Genomic DNA, 24,142 nt, shown 5'->3' with positions numbered 1-24,142 from the left:
CCACTTTTAGTAGACTGATAACAGAGGACAATAACCTGCGCTCGGCTGCAATTCCATACATTTAATCTAGTGGAAGCTAGAAGTACTTTTGAATCCATATGTGACTGTGTTTTACTGGTCTCGCACATTTGTGAAAGCCGCCTGATTCGTGCCCTAGGATGTTAGTAGACATGAAATATGGCGGCTCTGTGGGTGACACCGTGGGGCCAGCTCTGGTAGTGTTCCAGCGCTGTGTAATCTAATTGTCTCTGTATAAATAAACAGTAATAATAATAATCTAACCATTTGATGTCACTTGTGGTAATGCCGCGCGTCCTCTGTTTTATTTCTAGATTTGCCTCGAGGCTGGGAAGAGGGATTCACGGACGAAGGTGCCAGCTACTTCATAGAGTGAGTGCCCTGTACCCCCTGTTCACAGTGGGGTGCAGCCAGTCATACGTAACAGACTAAAGGCAGTGTCGTCTGGTCGTCCAGCGCACATTGTGTTAGGACCTGGACCCTTTCTTTCCAGGCTGCGAGATGCCGCTTCTGCCACACAAGTGGGTTTATGTTTCAGCACAGGTTGGCACTGGGTTCGGACAGAATTTGTGGATAGTTCCAGTTTAATAAATTGTTGTTGGATCAATGGAATCATATGGAAATAGCGCAAATCAACCAGCTGGGCCATTCTATAAGGGATAATGTAGTGTACAATCTCTATATAGAAAAAGCTAACTACTCCTCACCTCTGAGGTGAAGTACCGCCAGTGACCACTAGAGGCCTCTCGACGGACGACATTACGGTACTTGTTTAGTAGTGTGGCGAGTGCAGTGAGCCACCAAGCCCGAAGCGTGGCGAGGGGACGCGGATTACTGCGCTACACTATATAAAATCAACTCCATGCGTAGTGGATAGTGGGGTTATGAACAGGTAAAAAATCGCATTGGATCGGCTGATATATTGGCCGATATCGCATCTTATATATCCACTGCAGTGAAACTAAACAAGTACCCACATTACTCCTTCGTGTGTTAAAAAAAAAAAGGTCATAACAGAAAGTGAAAGCAATGTTTGCAGGGACACTGATCTGTTTCAAACTTGCCGGATATGGAGAGAGGGGGCTGTGAAGACAGATATTGGTGGTAGGAGCAGACAGGGACCGGGGGTGGGGTGCAGAGTTTGTGGGCTAAAAAAATGAAAATAACAATATTGCAGAAACCGGCTTTTTGCATTTGTATGGCGGTCCATTTATAGCTTTTACATTATTCTACAGTGCGCGATGGGTATTTGTGCTGCAGCGGAGTGAGCTTATGATACAATGGATAAGTGTTTGGCCGGATTTGTTGTTGTCCCATCACCCTGGATCTACGCAGATCAGGAGTCTCGGGAAGTTTCTGCGCTTCTCTGTAGGCAGGCGGGTGGGGGTGGGGGGTGGGGTGTTATGCGTCTTTGCAGAGTTTGCCGAGTGCTTTCTAAGTGCTGATTAGTTGTGCCTGCCTTGGCAGAGACTCCCGTCCCTCCTATGTACCTAACAGTCATTGCTTTGGGATACCAGCCTTCCCTTTCTTTGTGTACAACTTTGAAGAGGTGTTGGCGTTGGAATTGTGAAAGTTGCACGGTACCTTCTGTATCTGCAATAAATAATTTACCGGCTGCCGTCACTGAAAATGCAGCACTGAATATAATGTTGCTGCTTTCCAAAAATAGCGTTAATGAGTACTAGTCCCTTGCGAGAGGGCCACCTGGGTGATCTGTAACGTGGTGATCACAGTCTCCCCCATGTACACCTACAAGCTGTATATGTATTAAAAATATATTTGACTGAAGAGGAATACACAGCCTTCTGTTTATCTTGGCAGAACGTGCATCCTACAGGGGAAGGACAATTACCGCGCACACAACTGTGGGACTGCAGCAAGATGTATAATGTGCCAGCTTGCTGGGTCTGAGATCTGAACAATGGGCCTTATTCTAGTTCACTCTTTCTGACAAAATCCTTCTTAGATGGACAAACCCATGTGCACTGCAGGTGGGGCAGATGTAACGTGCAGAGAGAATTAGATTTGGGTGAGTTATTTTGTTTCTGTGCAGGGAAAATATTGATTTTGACACTGCAATATAGATGTCGCTTTGAAGTAAAACCCCACCCAAATCTAATTCTCTTTGCACAAGTAACATCTGCCCCACCTGCAGTGCACATGGTTTTGTCCATCTAAGAAGGATTTTGTCAGAAAGAGTGAACTAGAATAAGGCCCAATGCGATTGTATAAAATGGCATCATTTTTCTTGAATGTAATTGTACCTCTTTTACCATAACAAATACTGTGCAATACAATCAGAATCAATCTTCTGACTTATTTATTACACAGAGAGATGCAGCTACAGACCTGTGAACTATCTGCTTGGCCTTGGGGGTACTGTGTGTTCTGCAGCCGTCTGTGGGAATAAAGACCCCAGTACGCAGAACTTCATTGTACGTCAGTGTGAAAGTTCATTATTAATGAGGGGAACCTGAATATACTTCATATACAATGATCAGTGACGCATAGTGGTGCAAGGTGCTACATAAATAATAATAGGGTAACACAGTGATGCCCCCAGCCATCCAGGCTGTGCTTTTCATAGGAACAGAGATGACCTGATGGGTTATATTCAGTCAGTGGTCTGTATCTCTCAGCTGAAATACAGGTCACACTGTGCTAGAAGAATCACAGCAGAGAGAGACACCCCAGGCAGGAAAGAATAACTGCACCGAGTTCTAGAATGACCGCTGGGCATTATTTATTTATTTATCTACAGTGTCTTATATAGCGCAGCAGATTCCGTTACAGTGTCTTATATAGCGCAGCAGGTTCCGTTACAGCGTCTTATATAGCGCAGCAGATTCTGTTACAGTGTCTTATATAGCGCAGCAGATTCCGTTACAGCGTCTTATATAGCGCAGCGGATTCCGTTAGTGTCTTATATAGCACAGCAGATTCCGTTAGTGTCTTATATAGCGCAGCAGATTCCGTTACAGTGTCTTATATAGCGCAGCAGATTCTTACAGTGTCTTATGTAGAGCAGCAGATTCCGTTACAGCGTCTTATATAGCGCAGCAGATTCCGTTACAGCGTCTTATATAGTGCAGCAGATTCCGTTACAGTGTCTTATATAGCGCTGCAGATTCCGTTACAGTGTCTTATATAGCGCAGCAGATTCCGTTACAGTGTCTTATATAGCGCAGCAGATTCCGTTACAGCTTCTTATATAGCGCAGCAGATTCCGTTAGTGTCTTATATAGCACAGCAGATTCTGTTACAGCGTCTTATATAGCGCAGCAGATTCCGTTACAGTGTCTTATATAGCGCAGCAGATTCCGTTACAGCTTCTTATATAGCGCAGCAGATTCCGTTACAGTGTCTTATATAGCGCAGCAGATTCCGTTACAGTCTCTTATATAGCGCAGCAGATTCCGTTACGGTGTCTTATATAGCGCAGCAGATTCCATTACAGTGTCTTATATAGCGCAGCAGATTCCGTTACAGTGTCTTATATAGTGCAGCAGATTCCAATACAGCGTCTTATATAGCGCAGCAGATTCCGTTACAGCGTCTTATATAGTGCAGCAGATTCCGTTACGGTGTCTTATATAGCGCAGCAGATTCCGTTACAGTGTCTTATATAGCGCAGCAGATTCCGTTACAGTGTCTTATATAGCGCAGCAGATTCCGTTACAGTGTCTTATATAGCGCAGCAGATTCCGTTACAGTGTCTTATATAGCGCAGCAGATTCCGTTACAGGGTCTTATATAGCGCAGCAGAGTCCGTTACAGTGTCTTATATAGCGCAGCAGATTCCGTTACAGTGTCTTATATAGCGCAGCGGGTTCCGTTACAGTGTCTTATATAGCGCAGCAGGTTCCGTTACAGTGTCTTATATAGCGCAGCAGGTTCCGTTACAGTGTCTTATATAGCGCAGCAGGTTCCGTTACAGTGTCTTATATAGCGCAGCAGATTCCGTTACAGCGTCTTATATAGCGCAGCAGATTCCGTTACAGCGTCTTATATAGCGCAGCAGATTCCGTTACAGCGTCTTATATAGCGCAGCAGATTCCGTTACAGCGTCTTATATAGCGCAGCAGATTCCGTTACAGCGTCTTATATAGCGCAGCAGATTCCGTTATAGCGTCTTATATAGCGCAGCAGATTCCGTTACAGCGTCTTATATAACGCAGCAGATTCCGTTAGAGTGTCTTATATAGCGCAGCAGATTCCGTTAGTGTCTTATATAGCGCAGCAGATTCCGTTACAGTGTCTTATAAAGCGCAGCAGATTCCGTTACAGTGTCTTATATAGCGCAGCAGGTTCCGTTACAGCGTCTTATATAGCGCAGCAGGTTCCGTTACAGCGTCTTATATAGCGCAGCAGATTCAGTTATAGTGTCTTATATAGCGCAGCAGATTCCGTTACAGTGTCTTATATAGCGCAGCAGATCCCATTACAGTGTCTTATATAGCGCAGCAGATTCCGTTACAGGGTCTTATATAGTGCAGCAGATTCCGTTACAGCGTCTTATATAGCGCAGCAGATTCCGTTACAGTGTCTTATATAGAGCAGCAGATTCCGTTACAGTGTCTTATATAGCGCAGCAGATTCCATTACAGTGTCTTATATAGCGCAGCAGATTCCGTTACAGGGTCTTATATAGTGCAGCAGATTCCGTTACAGTGTCTTATATAGCGCAGCAGATTCCGTTACAGTTTCTTATATAACGCAGCAGATTCCGTTACAGGGTCTTATATAGCGCAGCAGATTCCATTGCGCTTTACAATAGTAGACACTGATAAAACAAACTGGGTAACAACAGACAGAGTTGGAGGTAGGAGGGCCCTGCTGCAAGCTTACAATCTATAGGTAATACCCAGCCTTTGTATGGAGACGCCCATAAAACGCTGGCCCCCGGCCCTTCCCCATTCCGCCCCTCCTGGAGCGATCAGGTTAGCTCCCGGGGTTAAGCCCCCACCTTCAAACACGGGGCTGAATTTGGACCCACACCAATGGGTCTGAATTGGCCTCACTATTCCGTGGGAATGATATGGAAGTGTATCCTAAAAAAAACATGGGCTGATTAGTTTTGCAAAATAATTTTAAATAGAAATCAAGGGACAGAAATGTATCACATCTGGTATCTTGCTGTATAACTTTATATAACCAGATCCTATGTGATGCAGTTGCTGCCGCAATGCCGATTATTGCTGCAGTTGCTGGTTTAGCACCATTAGACCTGTCACATGACCCTTCGTCTAACAAATGGTGAGACGACCTCTAGGTCCTTATAGCACTGATCTGTTGTTTGCCATTTACAGTGTGGAATTGATTTAAGTAGGTTGATGAGACACCTACTTACTGATGAAATCCAGCGAGAAGTTGGGGTGAGAGGTAAACATATGGTGTATTGTGACCCCAAAACCTCCCACAACTGTCCAGCCATCCGTTTTCTTTCAAAGACCATAATGTGCTTCACCTGGAACTGTGCAGCAAGCAACACTTTCAATACTGCCACTGGCCCTGCAGGTGTTCTGTTCTAGGCATATGACCCCACTGTCTCCATTCCGTAGTGGCATGCAGTGGGTATGAAAACAAGGTACCGCTATAATAAAGTCTCATTTTGTTTCTGTCCGTGTAACGTTGCTCTGGTGCCAGGCAAGTGGGTGAGTCATGGTGTGTGCACCCCATGTAGGGTGATCGTAGTGGGTAGTGTTGTGTTTTGGGGTGTTTGTGCTCTGCAGAGATATGGATTGTACATACAGGTGTAGATACACTCCCGTTGTGTACACAGGTTTACTGCAGGCAAAGCGGGAAATGGTTAATCGTTTGTTAATCTGTAGAATGACCTTTCTCTGCGCAGGAATGCCATTAACTCCTGAGCTCCCGGTCTGCTTGTTATTAACTTACTGCATACACAACGGAATCCGCGGTCCCCGCTGTACGCAAACCACTACTATGTCGTATGTAACCGTACATTGCTGTATCCCTGTATATCTGTCATATGTAAAAGTATTCTAATCTAGCAGCGCATGTGAAGTCATCATTTGTGTACGTGCATGTAAAAGTAGATTGTTCCCAGATATGTTGTGTGTAAAAGTATATTGCTGCACTCGTGTATATACTATGCGATAGTGACATTATATAACGTTCTCTGCGATAGTGTCCTGGGCAGCTGTAGTGTACGGGAGGAAGTAACCTGTTCCTCTAGTATGCTATATATAGGGTACTGTTCCTCTAGTATGCTATATATAGGGTACTGTTCCTGCTGCTGACAGTAAAGCCATGTATTACGTGTGGATGTGCAGCATATTTCGGTACTCTTTACCTAGAAGGGCGCCCGTCGCGGGCATCGCGGGTACATTTATGTATGGCCGCGACGCGACCGACGCGATGCCCGCGATTTCCCATTGAAACCAATGTTAAACATGGAAATCGTGTCGGTCGCGTCGCGGCCGGCCATAAATGTACCCGCGATGCCCGCGACGCGATGCTCCCGATTTCCCATAGGAATCAATGTTAAAAGGCGCGATGGACCCGATTTTACTGTTAAATGGCTCAATCCACCCGATTTGGCCATAGGAATCAATGTTAAATGGGCCACAGAGCCCATTAACCCTTAAATGTCCCCCCAAATTTTTAACGCCACCCCACGATCCACGCCAACCCGAAGCGTGGTGAGCGCAGCGAGCCCGCGAGGGGCGGCGGTACGCATCCTCCGACCTTTTCATGCCCTACTATCCACTAGGGCGTGGTGTGAGAATATAATAGTGTGGCGAGCGCAGCGAGCCACCGAGCCCGAAGCGTGGCGAGCGCTGCGAGCCCCGCGAGGGGACGCGTATACCTTCACAGTTATGCGCGTCCCCTCGCGGGCTTCACAGGTGTCCGTGGCGAGGCGGACACCTGTGAAGCCCGCGAGGGGACGCGTCTACCTGTGAAGGTATCCGCGTCCCCTCGCGGGGCTCGCTGCGCTCGCCACGCTTCGGGCTCGGTGGCTCGCTGCGCTCGCCACACTATTATATTCTCACACCACGCCCTAGTGGATAGTAGGGCATGAAAAGGTCGGAGGGGTGGCGTTAAAAATTTGGGGGGACATTTAAGGGTTAATTTGGCCTATTTGGCCCCAAATCGGGTCCATTGAGGCATTTAACAGTAAAATCGCGGTCAATCTGCCGTTTTAACATTGTTCCCTATGGGAAAATCGCGGGCATCGTGGCCATCCCGATTTACCCGCGATGACCGCGATTTTTACCCACGACGACCGCGATTTCAATCGCTGGCGCCCTTCTAGGTAAAGAGTACCCATATTTCTTATACTACGCACCATACGTACGCTGGCAGATGGCTTCTGGATGATTGGATATGTGCCAGCATATTACACAAATGGCCACCGTCCAGCATTTATTGCAGCATCTTATGTGGTTATATGTTTTTGTGTTTTTCCGCAACTTGGGCCCTTGGTCTCCTCACCCTGTAGACACCAGGCCGGGGTCGGATTCAGAGTGTGCAGTTGTTATGCCGACACCAAAACATGTCGATCATAATAATGCCACAATATGGACAAAAGCTGTTTGTACAGATCAGGGTCACATTCCTGGCTGCATAATGCTGACAATTTGTAGCACACCCAGGGCAGGACCGGGTACAAAGTGGACGACCTAAATATCTTCTGTCTTGTGTCCGGCCTGTAATCATTGTGTCCATATGTAATATTTATCATCAGTGACATGGGAGCGGTGGATTATGGGGGAGTGGTGGATTATGGGGGAGCGGCTGACTGGAATTATAATGTGTGATCATTTTGCCCCATATGTGTTTCAAATTCCGTTCCTCGTGGGTAGATTTGCTGACATTTCGAAGCCGCAAGTGTGGAGGCGTTGCCTATAGTAACCAATTACCCTTACCGTTAATCAGAACGGGTTTGGGTCATTGGGTGGACCAAACTAAGGTTGAAATGCATTGGGTGGACCACTGAAGGTCGACGGGCCTTAGGTCAACACATGGAAAAGGTCGACGGGCCTTAGGTCAACACATGGAAAAGGTCGACGGGCCTTAGGTCAACACATGGAAAAGGTCGACAGGGTCATTAGGTCGACATTTTTTTTCCAGTTTTTTTTTTTTTGTCCTGAATGTCAACATGGACACCGGAAATGGGCACCGCATTGGATGGTAGGGCATGAAATACCATCTGTCAGCTCAAAAAAAAAAACATGAAAAAATCCATGTTGACCTATTGACTGTCAACCTTCCTAATGTCGACCTACTGACCATGTTGACCGAAAATTGTGCTCTGAGCAACCTTACATATGCGTGTATGCTCGGGGGAAGTGGGTGGGCAGCTGACATCCGGTGGCGTCAGCTGCCGGGCCCCCGCATGTCGCCCATGCTGGACGTTCCCAAGTGCTAATTGGCCAGCCTGCTGCCCCACGGCCCCCTCAGTCCACGGGATGCATTCATTGGGTCTACAGCATGGTTCTAGGTCGACAGGTCATTAGGTCGACACAAGCATTAGGTCGACAGTAAAAAGGTCGACATGGGGTTTTTCACTGTTTTTTTGAGCCGACATGTGCCGACAGGCGGTATTTCATGCCCTACCATCCACTAGGGCGTGGTGGGAGAATAAAATAGTGTGCCCGAAGCATTGCGACCGAAACGGTGCACTGGAAACTGTGTCCATGTCGACTGTGTCGACATTCGGGCAATAAAACAGTGAAAAGGCCCACGTCGACATTTTGACTGTCGACATATTGCTTGTGTCGACCTTGACACATGTCGACCTTAACCCATGTCGACCTACCCCCATGTCGAACTAACGGTCTAATGCTTGTCGACCAACTTGCTGTAGACCAAACTAGCCCAACCCCCGCCCACAACGATGGGTGCACGCACCCAACGTATGCACAGAAATGCGCATGCGCATTTAAAAAACATTGCCCACTCGCGAATGCATACAGGCTTGCGAATGCACCTGAATAAGGGCCACTTAGCGATATTTTAAAAAGTATTGCTCCGAAGGGTGAAATGAGGGATATTTTGTAAAATATCTCTTGGTGTATAAGGGGCACCCCCAAAACATCCAGTAGTATATTTAGTTGGTGTTATTAGGTGTATTTTCTTATTCATTTTGACATCCGATCCAGGAGGAAACCTTTTCTGTGCATTGTACAATAATATAAAAGGTCATAATTCTGCTCCGCTTTGACCGTTGTGTTCAGGCTAATGGCTAATAAAGTTTTATTTGAAGCGAATGCTTTGGGCACTTGCAGGGTCATTTGCCTTTATGGTTCTTGTGTGGTTTGTGTGGCTGCTAATGAGGAAATAAAAAGGTGGCCGCATAAAAACATCGACCGCAGATAACTGGTTTTGGAGTCAAATTAAAGAGTGTTCTTGTTTCTTTCATTAAAGCATTAGGATTTTTTTTTTAACAGCACAATGTGTTCTATACATGCCAATCCATCGCACAGAGGATCCCACGTGATGTTCTGCATGCGTGTTTCATACATGGGAGCTGTGGCATATGTGGGGCTTGTATGTGGCAGCGATAGCATGTAACACGTGTATACCATGTGGTGATTGCCTCCCCCCCCATCTCAGTTCCATTTCATGCAGGGTTACATGAATGAATATTTAATGGAGAGGTTCCTGTCGGAATAATTGTCTCTGTTAATCCACAAAGAGGTCTCTCGGGGTGCGGCTGAACAGGAGGGTAACGTTCCCGGTAAATCCCGGATTAAGTGTGCTAAGTGCGGATCAGTGAGTTAATGTTTCATTGTATTTCCTTAATGAGGTCTATATTATTACATGTTACACCGCTGATTACCTGGCGCTTGCGGCCAGGCCTCCGTGTTACTGTCTCACACGGCCTGGTTTGTGCCATGTCTGTAATGCGTAATTACACTTAGCGTGCCCTGTATATACCGTAGGTGTATACCTGTTAGTATGCAGCTTGTACATACATCATACATGCCATAGTATGCTTGGAATCCCCATGAACTTTGGAACAACAGTAATAGTAACCCGTTGTTACCTGGCAATGTGATCAGCAGCTTGCTGTGTATGTGTTCTCCGTACAGTCGCAGTCGTACAATATTGGGGCATCCAGATTGCTGACAGATAATGTCTAGGTTGGCGTTCAAAATGTCGACACGTGACAATGTCGACATGAGATGGGTATTTTTTTAACTCGTTCATACTTGACCATAAACGTGGACTGCACTAAAGGGTTACAGTAACAGCAAGATTAACATATCAGTAAATTAATTGGGGGTCCACATACTCTGGAGTTGACAAAGATACAACATTTTTTTTGAAAGACTTATGTCAACCTTTTTATATGTCGCATGTTGACTTTGTCATTGTAACCTATACCACACCCACATGTGACAAACTCGTGTCGACCATTGCAACATTGACTCTTTTGACAATGTTTACCAAGTGTATGTCAACTTTTTGATGTCGACGTAGTGCCTGTCTAACTAGACACTGTCTGTGAGCCATCCAGATACCAAGGCTGTTGTATTTGGGCATCCGGGACATCGGAATCCAGGCTGCCGGTAGTTTGACGGGGGCGAGCGTGTTGAAGTCACTTGTGAACTCTCTATGCTAGCCACATGTTCTATTCTCCCTCTAAGGGGGTGGTGATCCCTCATGAGGGAGAATAGCCTCTGTCAGTTGGGATCCCATCTGTCGGGTATTTATCAGTCGGGATTCTGGTATCGGAATCCCGACTGTCGGGTGGTCACCTGGCACCGGATCCTCTGCCAGGGACTCTGTCTGCAAGGAAACACGGCAGGTCCCCAAAAGAAGTCCGATGTATCACACATCGCTGTGATCGGTGTCCTTACATCCCTTCCTCTGTGCTGGCGCAGCCCAGTATCCCTGCGTGTGTGAATCTGGGATATAACGGTGTCTGCGGCCCAGCGTCACTATTTGTTTAGTGTCTCTGTGTCTTCGCAACATGTGGCGTCTTGTCGGATGTGTAGGTGGCTGTCTGTTAGCTCTGTGGAACAAATCTATCGGAAGACAAAGATGCGGAATATTACATGCCCTGACAGGTATTAGGAGTACAGTGTTGTATTGTTAAATATTTACCTTGATTGCCATAGGACTTGCACGGTGACTGAACATAAAGAGGAATTTCCTGTACACCGAAAGCTCCTTTCTGGAGCCTGATTTAAGTGATCTGTATTGAGGAGAGTCTCTGTACACAGCAGGGCACATAAGCTATACAATAGGGGAAACGCTATCCAAATTCATCCAGTAGTTTTTGCACGATGCCGAAACGAACAGCCAGACAAAAATCCTGAAAAAACTATTTTGTCTCTGTAGATCGTAACCAGTCCCTAGAAGTATATTTCTAAAAATGGTACTTGTGTATTATCACGGCGCCCACAATATTAAGTCGTACGACTTATAATCGCATCGCATGCCATACACCCGATGCACAGCGATGCAATGCGATTTTAAATTGTATAAGCACCCTAATGGGGGCTTACAATGTTAAATGTACCCCCACGCCACCCCCACTATGAACGCCAACCCGAAGCGTGGCGAGCGCAGTGGTACGCGTCCTCCGACCTTTTCATACCCCCCACTATCCACGTCGGCGTGGAGTTGATTTTATATAGTGTGGTGAGCCACCGAGCCCGAAGCGTGGCGAGCGGACGCGTATTACTTTACATGTATTCCGCGTACCCTTGCGGGGCTCGCTGCGCTCGCCACACTTTGGGCTCGGTGGCTCGCTGCGCTCGCCACACTATATAAAATCAACTCCACGCCGACGTGGATAGTGGGGCTATGAAAAGGTCGGAGGACGCGTACCGCCGCCGTTTGCCACGCTTCGCGTTGATAGTGGGGGTGCTGTTGGGGGTGCTTTTAAAATAGTAAGCACCAATGACGTTTAATTATCTTATAGGGAGCACTTTTAACATTTAAAAACCCATTAGGGTGCTTATACAATTTTAAATCGCATACCATTGTATATGCGATACAATGCCATACAATGTGATGGTATACAATTTAAAATTGTATAACATCGCCTGCCATCTCGCAACATCGCATCGCATACCATCGTATGCCTTATGGTCTGCGATGCGATGGGCGCCGTGCTAGTACACAAGTACCCAAAAAATATATATTCTATGTAAAGAACCCTTTCAGTGTTATCATACGTACTCACTGTTATACACAAACTGGAAGATGGTACAGAGCTGGGGTGTCATACAGCTCAGCAGCCAGTAGCGGTGCAGGATACTGAAACAGCGGTTATACCAGCAAGTCTCTCTGTAGCTAAGTGAAAGACAACCGTATTCCACTGTGGCACTCGCACAGTCCCAAGATGGCTTCACACATGCTTGTAGCCATCTTGGTACAGGGAATGAAGCGTCCCCGTAGGATCAGTAACTTCTGTGTGAAGTACTTACAGGATTGGTCACCTATGTATGTAGGAAAATAATAACAAGCCAATAGAATGTTTTTGTCGTGTAGTACATTAAAGTTGAACTTTGTAAGAATATAGGTATAAACATCAGTCAGAGGCTGGCGAGTAATTGCCCAATGTATCAAAATGGGAAGAAAAATAAAACTGTCCACATTTCCGCCAGTCCTCTATTTCACAGCACGCTTAATGTGCGTAGCGCGATCAGCATATATCAGGCCCAGCGTAAAAGCAAACACGTAAAGGTTAATCTAAGCACGATGCAAGCGGTTACCTGCCTCACTGCTATTCTTGGCAGCGTTCCGGTGTTAGACATTTATAACCTGTTATGGGAATAAATGGAAAACAAATCAGGAACTGAAGGCGTCGAGCAGATCCGTCTGGGAACGTAGGGGAATTGTATCCATACGTCTGACAATGCGACCAGGTTTTATTTGACGATATCTGCGCGCCGCCATCCTGCACTTGGGTATAAATCTCTCTTCCCGCCACCGGCTGCTAAAGACGCCGTAAAGCTGTCCTGACGTCCTGTCACCGTGCCTGTAATTTATATGCACAGAGTAAAAATAGCAGCAGCTCCGCTCCTCATCTTCCTGCCAGATTCACTGTCACCGGTGACAAATGGAGACGTCTCAGGTGGAACATTTTCTAAATTCTCTCTCTCATCCTAGGTTGTGTGACAAATATTTATGCGCAAGGAGCGGGGCTGGGTGCAATCCAGCAACTTAAATGTTGTATTGTGTCCAATGGATTTCAGCCCGATAAATGTGTTTTTTTTTTTTTAAATTTAATATTTGTATTTTTGGGAAGAGCTGCATTACCACCTAGCAAATTATTATTGTTATATATTTTCTTTTACAGCAGTATCCCTCACCTTATATCACTGCCCAGAATATGGGGTAGGGATGGCAATTGGAAACCATCAATGTTTCTGATCTGATAGGTTGGCCAAACTAAGGCCCTCTAACTGTTGTGAAACTACAAGTCCCAGCATATATCTCTTTATACCCCTTTCACACTCGCAGAGCCGGGTCATACCCGGAAATGTGTTCCCGGATGCTTCCCGGAACTCTACCCAGGAATGGACCCTTTCCCACTGCACTCAGACCTGGGATCGACCCGGGACAGCCCCATTCACACTGATCCCGGGAAATCCCTGCAAATACATATGCATGTCATTAGAAATGGACTCCAGGGCTCTGACAGATGACATCAGCATTTGTGAACCCAAGAAAGCTCCAATCAGCAGCTTTTTTAAAGTCCTGTGTACCCAATCCCGGGTACAGGACCATTCACACTGACCGCATCCCAGGTCGATTCCAAAAACTACCCAGGTCAGGACCTGGATAGAAATCCTGTGATGTTCATCCCAGGATATTCTTTCAAGACCCTTTCGCATTGAGCTAAATCCCGGGTTGATGCGCGTGTTCATGTGCAAAAACCCGGGATATTTTTGCAAGTGTGAAAGGGGTATAACTTATCACAAGATATCTCCCATCTCGACCACTCCGCCCTGCACAAGATCTGCGTCTCTCTTCTGCACGGATCACTAGCTCCCATTCACTATTACAGGACTTTCATCGGGCTGCTCCCATCCTATGGAATGCCCTTCCATGCACAATAAGACTCTCCCCTAGCGTTCCCTGAAAACTCACCTCTTCAGGCAAGCCTATCATATATATATACTGCACACATAACCCTCTGAGGCACTTATGTATTATATAGCTTCCCTTCTGGACTTGTAACTGGGGCCCTTATTCTGGTTGGTGCGGATATGTCCGCGTTCGTTCCGCCGATGTTTTGTGTTTGCGCATGTGCAGAGGCATATCTGCTCATGTGCGAAAGGGACATACGTCCAAATTCCGCATGAATTGTTTACACTACGAACAGGGGGAGGAGAGGGGCGTGAAGGGCTGTTTGGCCTCATTAACATATGCATACGCCCCGCGTTTCATGGGCGTTCCCATGAAAACGCTGGGAGTACGTATGGTAATGCGGCCGTGACGCACGTGTAGGGGGCGGACATATGACATCGCCGGATGTCAGCTGCCCGCCCAGATCCCTGCTTTTGCACGGAGAAATGCCCGAGTGGTCTGAGCTCGCGGGAGCTGCCTGACCACTCGGTCCTGCATTCGATGGTCTGCGACCATCGAATGGTGGGGGAGGTTCCCTGAGATGGAGGAGGTGTATACATGAGAAATCCACTCGTGCTCCGTGCGGTCAGCGGCTTACCGCATTCGGACGGAGTGAGCGATCCGCACGGAAGGCGGGGTTTAGGACGCACGGTCCTGGCCGCATATTCGGCTCCGGCCGCACAGACCAGAATAAGGCCCTTGGTGGGACTGCTATGCTATTACTGGTGCCTGTCCTTGTGTTTCCCTCCAATATCCCTATAGATTGTAAGCTTGCAGCAGGGCCCTCCTACCTCCAAGTCTGTCTGTTGTTTGTCTTATCACTGTCTACAATTGTATTGCGCAATGGAATCTGCGGCGCTGTATAAGAGTCTGTAAATAAATAAATAAATAAAATAAATAATGTTTTGCTATTAAGGAATGCTAAAGCTATGGCAAGGCATGCTGGGATTTAGAACATTTCTATAAAATGGCAGCTAGAAGCTGGTGGGTTCGCTGGTACTCTTTAGCAGGTTTGCTCAATATTTAGCCCCTCGGCCCCTTTGCTTCCTTTCTCAAAGTCTCTTTCATCACTATTTACTGTCAAATCTCCGCTAAGACGGGGTACTTATAGCAATAATACTATCTGGTACCATATACTGCAATATCAGAAGGTCACGCCTGCCAATGTCTCTGATATCTCCACTTGTGCGGTGCCATAATGATTATAAGGCCGACTAACGAAGACTGCATGGAGCTGGCTGCTTCTATAGAAACACTCTGGGCCCAATAAACAGATATTCATAGCAGAGAGAATAGTTTCCTTGACGTCGTTCTGCCGTAATCTCTATAATGCACTTTTAAGATGTAGATTATTTTGTTACGTTGTCCCTTTAAATTCTATGATCATTAAGTTATGTCTTGAGTTCTGCTGCTGCCTGTGAGTACAATGTGATTCCATTGTGACACAGTAAGTGGCATAGCAGCCCCTACTAATCAGTGAGGGATAAATAGTATAGAGGTCATGATTTATCCCAGATCAGATGTTTGACATATTGGAATTCATTGCGTAAATGGATATCGGTTATGAGAGTGTCACGATTTCCCATGCAGATTGTTGGATTTATAAATCCGATCAGTGTCCCCCCCCCCCCCCCCCTGATAGGGATTTGCAGAGTATGTATAGGCTTAACATGCTTTTAGATGGGGACACTTATGAATTACACAGGTTCTGTGGCTGGCTGACTACACACCTGCATTTCACCTGGATTTAATCTGCCACAGATCCTGCACAATTCAAGAGTGCTGCAGTTTAAAGGGACAGTGTGGTAAGCCTACGAATGTAGCCACCTAGTCACCCTTGCCAGCCGCTCGCTCCTGGCATGAAATCCTATGGGATGAGTTTACCGTTGACTGTGTATGAGGGTTTATAAAGGTTAATCCCAGCTCTAATCAGTCTACAGCACTAAAAGTGGATTGTGAGCTCTTCAGCCAGGCCAGCTCAGAAGAAGGTTTATTGGGTTTCATATGCTTTGTGGAAGGACTGGTAAGCAGAATTCTTTTTTCCTATAGAGCTCTTGTTCTCATACCTCATGCATCCATCCGCAGGAAGTGTTGATAAATACGTACACAGTAGTTGGCGCGATGCTTCCAGTGGTGAAATGAGAGATGTGGTGTCACCTGTCGCTGCAATAACGCCACAATAATTCTGCCAATAGCGCTTGATCCTTATCAAGTGAAACAAGGAGACTTATTTTGTAAAAATATCTCTTCGCTGATGGTTATTCTTGCAACTATAATTCATATAATAACTAGTAAGGGGTAATTTTACTAAAGTTTGCTTTTTAAGAAGTGAGAGGTGTTTCAAATATCAACCAATCAGATCGTAGCTTTTATCCTCTGCTCTGAGTCTAAAAGGTGCTGGATCAACAAGTAGAATCTGATTGGTTGATATGGGGAACATCTTTTATAAACTCACACTTTAGTAAATTTACCCCTAAGCATCTATAGAACAATGTATAATTTTAGAATATGCAATTTACAGATGTTACTTCAGTGCTGATTGGTTGCCATGGCCCACTTCTCCTCCCTTATCACTGCTTAATACATCCATGACTTAAATAGTTACTAGTTACCAGCCAGTTAAAATGATGGAACAACATAAAGTAATTTCAGCACTGGGGACTGTGCTCACCTGAATGTGCTCAGTCCGGAGCCATCTAGTGCCCGCCAGTGCACAAAACACTTGAATCCCCCCTTCCATAGAGCTGAGGAGCAGCGTTAGCCTTTTATTAGCTATTGTATAGGATTAGCACGCTGTGAATTGATCTGATGTATAATATGAAGCAGCAGTGGGCAATAAACATCTAAGCGGTAAATGAAGTACTCAAGCGCGTAGTCTTAGGGGAGATTGTCCCAATTAGCATTTAAGGGCAGGATGGGCTTAATTAAGAATTTACTCTAAAGAATTTACTCTAAAATCGAATCTAAATTACCAGGACAAGGGGGGTTATTCTGGTTCACTCGCAAAGGCAAATTCCTTATCAAAAGGACAAAACTATGGGGGTTATTTTGGTTCACTCTTTCTGACAAATTCCTTCTTAAATGGACAAAACCATGTGCACTGCAGGGGGGGGCAGATGTTACTTGTGCAGAGAGAATTAGATTTGGGTGGGGTATTACTTCAAAGTGAGATCTATATTGCAGTGTAAAAATAAAGCAATCAGTATTTTCCCTGCACAGAAACAAAATAACTCACCCAAATCGAATTATCTCCACATGTTATATCTGCCCCCCCCCCCTACATTGCACATGGTTTGGTCCTTTTGAGTAGGAATTTGCCTTTACGAGTGAACCAGAATAAGGGCCTAGGTTTGGACTTTTTCTGTACTACTTCATGTAGGGGGTAAGAATGGAGATGTTCTATACCCTGAACAAACATCAGTTCACACAGTTGACCCAATTGTTGGGTCAACCCATAATGATGTGAGCCCCTTATCCATGTGACCCATAATGATGCGAGCCCCTTATCCACGTGACCCATAATGATGCGAGCCCCTTATCCACGTGACCCATAATGATGCGAGCCCCTTATCCACGTGACCCATAATGATGCGAGCCCCTTATCCATGTGACCCATAATGATGCGAGCCCCTTTTCCACGTGACCCATAATGATGTGAGCCCCTTATCCACGTGACCCATAATGATGGGAGCCCCTTATCCACGTGACCCATAATGATGCGAGCCCCTTATCCACGTGACCCATAATGATGCGAGCCCCTTATCCACGTGACCCATAATGATGCGAGCCCCTTATCCACGTGACCCATAATGATGCGAGCCCCTTATCCATGTGACCCATAATGATGCGAGCCCCTTATCCATGTGACCCATAATGATGCGAGCCCCTTATCCACGTGACCCATAATGATGCGAGCCCCTTATCCATGTGACCCATAATGATGCGAGCCCCTTATCCATGTGACCCATAATGATGCGAGCCCCTTATCCACGTGACCCATAATGATGCGAGCCCCTTATCCACGTGACCCATAATGATGCGAGCCCCTTATCCACGTGACCCATAATGATGCGAGCCCCTTATCCATGTGACCCATAATGATGCGAGCCCCTTATCCATGTGACCCATAATGATGCGAGCCCCTTATCCACGTGACCCATAATGATGGGAGCCCCTTATCCACGTGACCCATAATGATGCGAGCCCCTTATCCACGTGACCCATAATGATGCGAGCCCCTTATCCATGTGACCCATAATGATGCGAGCCCCTTATCCATGTGACCCATAATGATGCGAGCCCCTTATCCACGTGACCCATAATGATGGGAGCCCCTTATCCACGTGACCCATAATGATGCGAGCCCCTTTTCCACGTGACCCATAATGATGTGAGCCCCTTATCCACGTGACCCATAATGATGGGAGCCCCTTATCCACGTGACCCATAATGATGCGAGCCCCTTATCCACGTGACCCATAATGATGCGAGCCCCTTATCCACGTGACCCATAATGATGCGAGCCCCTTATCCACGTGACCCATAATGATGCGAGCCCCTTATCCACGTGACCCATAATGATGCGAGCCCCTTATCCACGTGACCCATAATGATGCGAGCCCCTTATCCATGTGACCCATAATGATGCGAGCCCCTTATCCATGTGACCCATAATGATGCGAGCCCCTTATCCACGTGACCCATAATGATGGGAGCCCCTTATCCACGTGACCCATAATGATGCGAGCCCCTTATCCACGTGACCCATAATGATGCGAGCCCCTTATCCATGTGACCCATAATGATGCGAGCCCCTTTTCCACGTGACCCATAATGATGTGAGCCCCTTATCCACGTGACCCATAATGATGGGAGCCCCTTATCCACGTGACCCATAATGATGCGAGCCCCTTATCCACGTGACCCATAATGATGCGAGCCCCTTATCCACGTGACCCATAATGATGCGAGCCCCTTATCCACGTGACCCATAATGATGCGAGCCCCTTATCCACGTGACCCATAATGATGCGAGCCCCTTATCCACGTGACCCATAATGATGCGAGCCCCTTATCCACGTGACCCATAATGATGCGAGCCCCTTATCCACGTGACCCATAATGATGCGAGCCCCTTATCCACGTGACCCATAATGATGCGAGCCCCTTATCCACGTGACCCATAATGATGCGAGCCCCTTATCCACGTGACCCATAATGATGCGAGCCCCTTATCCACGTGACCCATAATGATGCGAGCCCCTTATCCACGTGACCCATAATGATGCGAGCCCCTTATCCACGTGACCCTTAATGATGCGAGCCCCTTATCCACGTGACCCATAATGATGTGAGCCCCTTATCCACGTGACCCATTATGATGTGAGCCCCTTATCCACGTGACCCATAATGATGCGAGCCCCTTATCCACGTGACCCTTAATGATGCGAGCCCCTTATCCACGTGACCCTTAATGATGCGAGCCCCTTATCCACGTGACCCATAATGATGCGAGCCCCTTATCCACGTGACCCATAATGATGTGAGCCCCTTATCCACGTGACCCATAATGATGCGAACCCCTTATCCACGTGACCCATAATGATGCGAGCCCCTTATCCACGTGACCCATAATGATGCGAGCCCCTTATCCACGTGACCCATAGTGATGCGAGCCCCTTATCCACGTGTTGTGTCCTGCCCGTTCCCCCTGCTCTCCTGCCAGTCACTGCTCAGTACTTACACCCTGGAAAACCATACTGGACCATTTGCTGTGATGGGTTAATGTGAATAAATCAGCTATGCAGCCTGAGCCACTATGCCAGGCATGTCCAAACTATGGCCCTCCAGCTGTTGTGAAACGACAAGTCCCATCATGCCTTGCCACATTTTTGCTAAAACTGTGGCAAGGCATGCTGGGATGTATAGTTTCACAACAGCTGGAGAGCCATATAGTACAATAGATGGCTCCTGATCCGCTTGTCCGAATCATTTTCCATTGAGTTTGTGCTGCTCCTAAGAGATGACTCCCGTATTAGTAGCTGATGGACGAATCCAACTTATTCGGCTGCGACGTACAATCTACAAGGACGTTTCATCCCACAGGTGATTGCTGGGTAATAACCACTAAGAGATGGGGTTGATTATACCGTAACAATCTCCTATCCTGACGGTGTTGCTATTATTATACGAGCCGTTCCTCACAGAATTATGTGTCAGGTGTGATAAACCCTGAGCCCCAGGCTGCTGAATAAATCACTTGTGATGGACAGAACCAACCGTTCTCTGGGTGGAAAGAAACGCATCTTATTTGTATGGAATTAAACTGAATACGTATACACTGGCAGTATTATTTACCAATGGTTGCTTCTACAAGCTGTGGTTATCCATTCACTGTCTGGATGTGGTCCTGGGGTAACATTTTATTATGTATCCATCATTACAGGCAGCGATGTTTCCTAGCAAACTGCCATCCACATCATTGGTGGCAAGCACGGGTGGTAAACTGCATCTTCCCAGTAATGGATTTGGCCTGCCGTGGCAGCCCACGAGGTCCACTTTTTGGGCAGGAACCGATCTGCTTAGATTACAGCCTCCCGATGAACTATCGTTGAAAAAGTTTCTGGAAAAGTTGGACTTTTTTGGAAACCAGCCCTAGAGCCAGTGTGGCTGGATTATAGAAACATAGAATGCGACGGCAGATAAGAACCATTCCCCCCCCCTTTTTTTTAACAATATTGTTACCTCAAACCCTATGTGACCCTTAGCTCTTTTTAAAGGATACCCTTATACCTATCCCAAGCATGTTTAAATTGTTCTACTGTATTTGCTTCTACCACCTCTGATGGGAGGCTATTCCACTTGTCCACTACTCTTTCTGTGAGGTAATGTTCCTCAGATTTCCCCTGAACCTCCCTTCCCCAGTGTAGGTGCATGTCCTCATGTTCTAATACTTCTTTTTCATTTAAAGAATGTCTCCCACCTGTACCTTGTTATAACCCTTGATATATGGGATGTCTCTATCATGTCCCCCCTTTCCCTTCTCTGCTCCAAACTATACATACTGAGATTTTTTCATGTTTCTGGGTTTCTGTAGGCCATGCACCGTTTTAGTTGACCTTCTTTGTACCATCTCTAATATGTTTATATCCTCCTGGCGGTATGGTCTTCAGAACGGGACAAAGGCCTTGGACATCCCTGTTCACCTGGGATGCACAAGGCCTCACAAAGTCACAATCAGAAGCCTTGTCAAGGGGCAACGAGGGCTGGCATGTCCTATTGTACTGAACTTACAAGTAAATGCCCGTATCCTGCCAAGTACAACTCTCAGAAAGACGTGTAATCTAATATGCGTACATGGTGGCCTGGGACGCAAGTGACATTTCATCTTGGTGCCAATAGACTGAGTAGCGCTGCTGTTATGTCCCCAAGTGTCCATAGCTATAGCTATCTGTGCCACCTGTACCCACACTGTGCCAAGCACTAACGGAGCCTAGTGCAGTCTGTGCCGATGAGGAGTGGTATGGGAATCATTCTTCACCGCAGAAACCACTTAGAATTCCTCAGCTGTACATCCGGGAAGACTCACGGTCGGTCATTGGACTTCTTTGTTGACATTCTTTGATTACAGCCTGCTATGTTGCATTCATTAGAGGACAGCATCTGTTGGCATTACAGCTACAACCTGACCAGAGTCCCTAGCTTCCAAACCATGAGGTAGACCTAATGCACCGTGTCCCTGGGACGTATGAGGTGATCTCCGATACACATATATGCACGTCCTGTGTGCTGGAATCGCTCCTGGTGCATTGTGGACGATGAATGAGATTCCTTTCCCAATCCCGGAGAGCTCTGCAGCTCCACATGAGTTTGTGCTGCATTGTGGTACAGACCAGCCGTTAGATCCATTCACGAGGCATCCCGCCCTGCATACCAAAGTCATGACACAGCGCCGCTACATCACTGGCTCGCTGCTCGCACAATGGAACCAGCGCTTCTCCATTCTCCTCATCACCGCCGCGAGTGTGAGCCCTTGTGTCTAGCAGACCAGATCTGCAAATCTCACTGACAACCATTGTGTAACTCGCCTGCAATATCATTCTCTGCTGCTGCGATGTCTCACAGCCGCTGTAATTGGGGAACACAGAACAATATATAAACACCAAAACAGTGTTCTGCTCACGTAACTAGGGTACAAAAGCAATTCCCTGGTATTAATATGCGCAACATAACCCCGCCTGTACTGACTGTGATAGAGATGGGGATGGCTGTTATTCTGTCAGTGAAGCAGGTGTCTTGTGCAGTTGTGGAAGATGAGGTTACTGGAAATTGGTGATTGGTCGACAGGGTTGGAAAATATGCAGTGCCCCCAGTTCACATTATGCCAGACAGAAAACCCATATCACACAGGCCACAGTGCCCCCACACTGTGGTTGTAGCTGTGTGAGGAGGCCTCTCTGTCTGAGTGATCCCTAGGTGGCTGAAGTCTGGCTGAAGTCACCCTGAGATAAATACATACATTTATCCTGTATATAATTTATATAATGTCTTCTCCGAGTATGAGCAGATGCACCTCCACTATTTCTATACAGACCCAGTCTGATCAAACTTGGGAGAATTCGAAGCGCTTGTATAAAATAATAAAAATTATGAACCTTTAAACAAATGAACAATGTACTTGGGTACTTATGTAGTATCTGGGCGTCCGATTTAGAAATCGGATCGCATCGCATGCGACCAAATCGTATGCGATGCGATGGTCAAGATTTTTCCATAGGATTCAATGTTAAAATGGTCTGAGTCCATTTTAACATAGAATTCAATGGGAAAAAGGGGTCCTTTTCCTTTCCCCACTATCCAAGTGGGCATGGAGTTGGATATAAACCTGAAGCGTGGCGAGCGGACACAGAATACTTTTTAAGAAATATGCGTCCCCTCGCGGGGCTCGCTTCGCTCGCCACGCTATATAAAATCAACTCTATGCCCACTTGGATAGTGGGGAAATGAACAGGACCTTCTTAACATTGAATCCTATGCAAAATCGCATCGAATCGCATCGCATCGCATCTGATTGTATGCCTTAAGGTAAGGCATACAATCACAAAATCGGACGCCCAGATACTACATAAGTACCTGTACTTGCCTTTTGGGAAAAAATGGGTTAAATGAGTTAAAAAGCTTTTTGCTTTAAATGTTTACAGCCCTTTTTCGAGTTGGCTGTGGTTGGGTTTGGTATTTAGTATCGGGGCTTCAGGGTTCACGCACATGTGAACAGGCCTACGCTGTCACTACAATACCTCTCCTCCGTTTGCGGGGATTCGTGTGGCGCTGTCACGGTTGTTGTCTTCTGCGTCTCCATCTCCCGAATCCTCCGTCTGGTCACTGAAACCTGAAGTTCGGGCAGCGTTTTTCCGGCTCTCCGTTGCACGCGCCCGGCAGGTTCATCGCCTTTATTTAAAACTTTAAAAAGCACATTGTTTTTTTCCGGAAGTAATCTTTGGAAAAGGGGAAGTTGTCATGGTTTGGGCGGCAAGCACATGTTCTATTGTATATGAAGATAATGTTGCCAATTTTTGTTTGTTTTGAGGCGGTGTTCACAAGAAGGGATTTAGATCTATGTCGATATTTAAGCCTGCTGGAGTTAGTGTTTTTTTAACTCATAGATCCACTTTGTTTCATTCTTTTTTAATTCTGTTACAATATCACCTCCTCGCCAGTGCAGTGTGACTTTTTATATTGCAGTAAATTTCAAAGTTGATGGGTCTTTCTTTATTATGTAATTTGGCGTAATGGTCTGATACACTGTGGGTTGCTAACCCTCTTTTTATGTTATATATGTGTTCCGCCAGTCTGATTTTCATTTTTCATTTTTCTTTTTGTCTGACCCACATATTGATAATTGCACGGGCATCCAAGTACGTAAATAACTCCTATGGTCTCACAACTTATTTGATATTTTAGTTTGTATTCCTTTTTTGTTTGGTTCGAGAGAATAGTTTGGGTTGGTTTAGTTACTTTTTTTTTGTTGATTTGCATCCCATACAGTTTAAACATGGGAAAAAAAAAC

General features: G+C 46.3%; 1 protein-coding gene across 5 annotated transcripts in view; it reads left to right on the top strand.

Annotated features, from left to right (window-relative positions):
* The window catches only part of PLEKHA7 (pleckstrin homology domain containing A7), a 218,600-nt gene that overhangs the window by 9,579 nt on the left and 184,879 nt on the right, over positions 1 to 24,142 (top strand). For all 5 annotated transcript variants that reach the window (XM_083164693.1, XM_083164692.1, XM_083164696.1 and 2 more), the window contains exon 3: positions 333 to 390. In XM_083164693.1, the coding sequence (XP_083020819.1) occupies positions 333 to 390 (58 nt within the window). The remainder of the gene's footprint in view (positions 1 to 332; positions 391 to 24,142) is intronic.

The sequence above is a fragment of the Crinia signifera genome, chromosome 11 (assembly GCF_055691185.1).
Source record: "Crinia signifera chromosome 11, ASM5569118v1, whole genome shotgun sequence".
NCBI lineage: Eukaryota > Metazoa > Chordata > Amphibia > Anura > Myobatrachidae > Crinia > Crinia signifera.
This window is presented reverse-complemented; position numbering and strand designations above follow the sequence as displayed.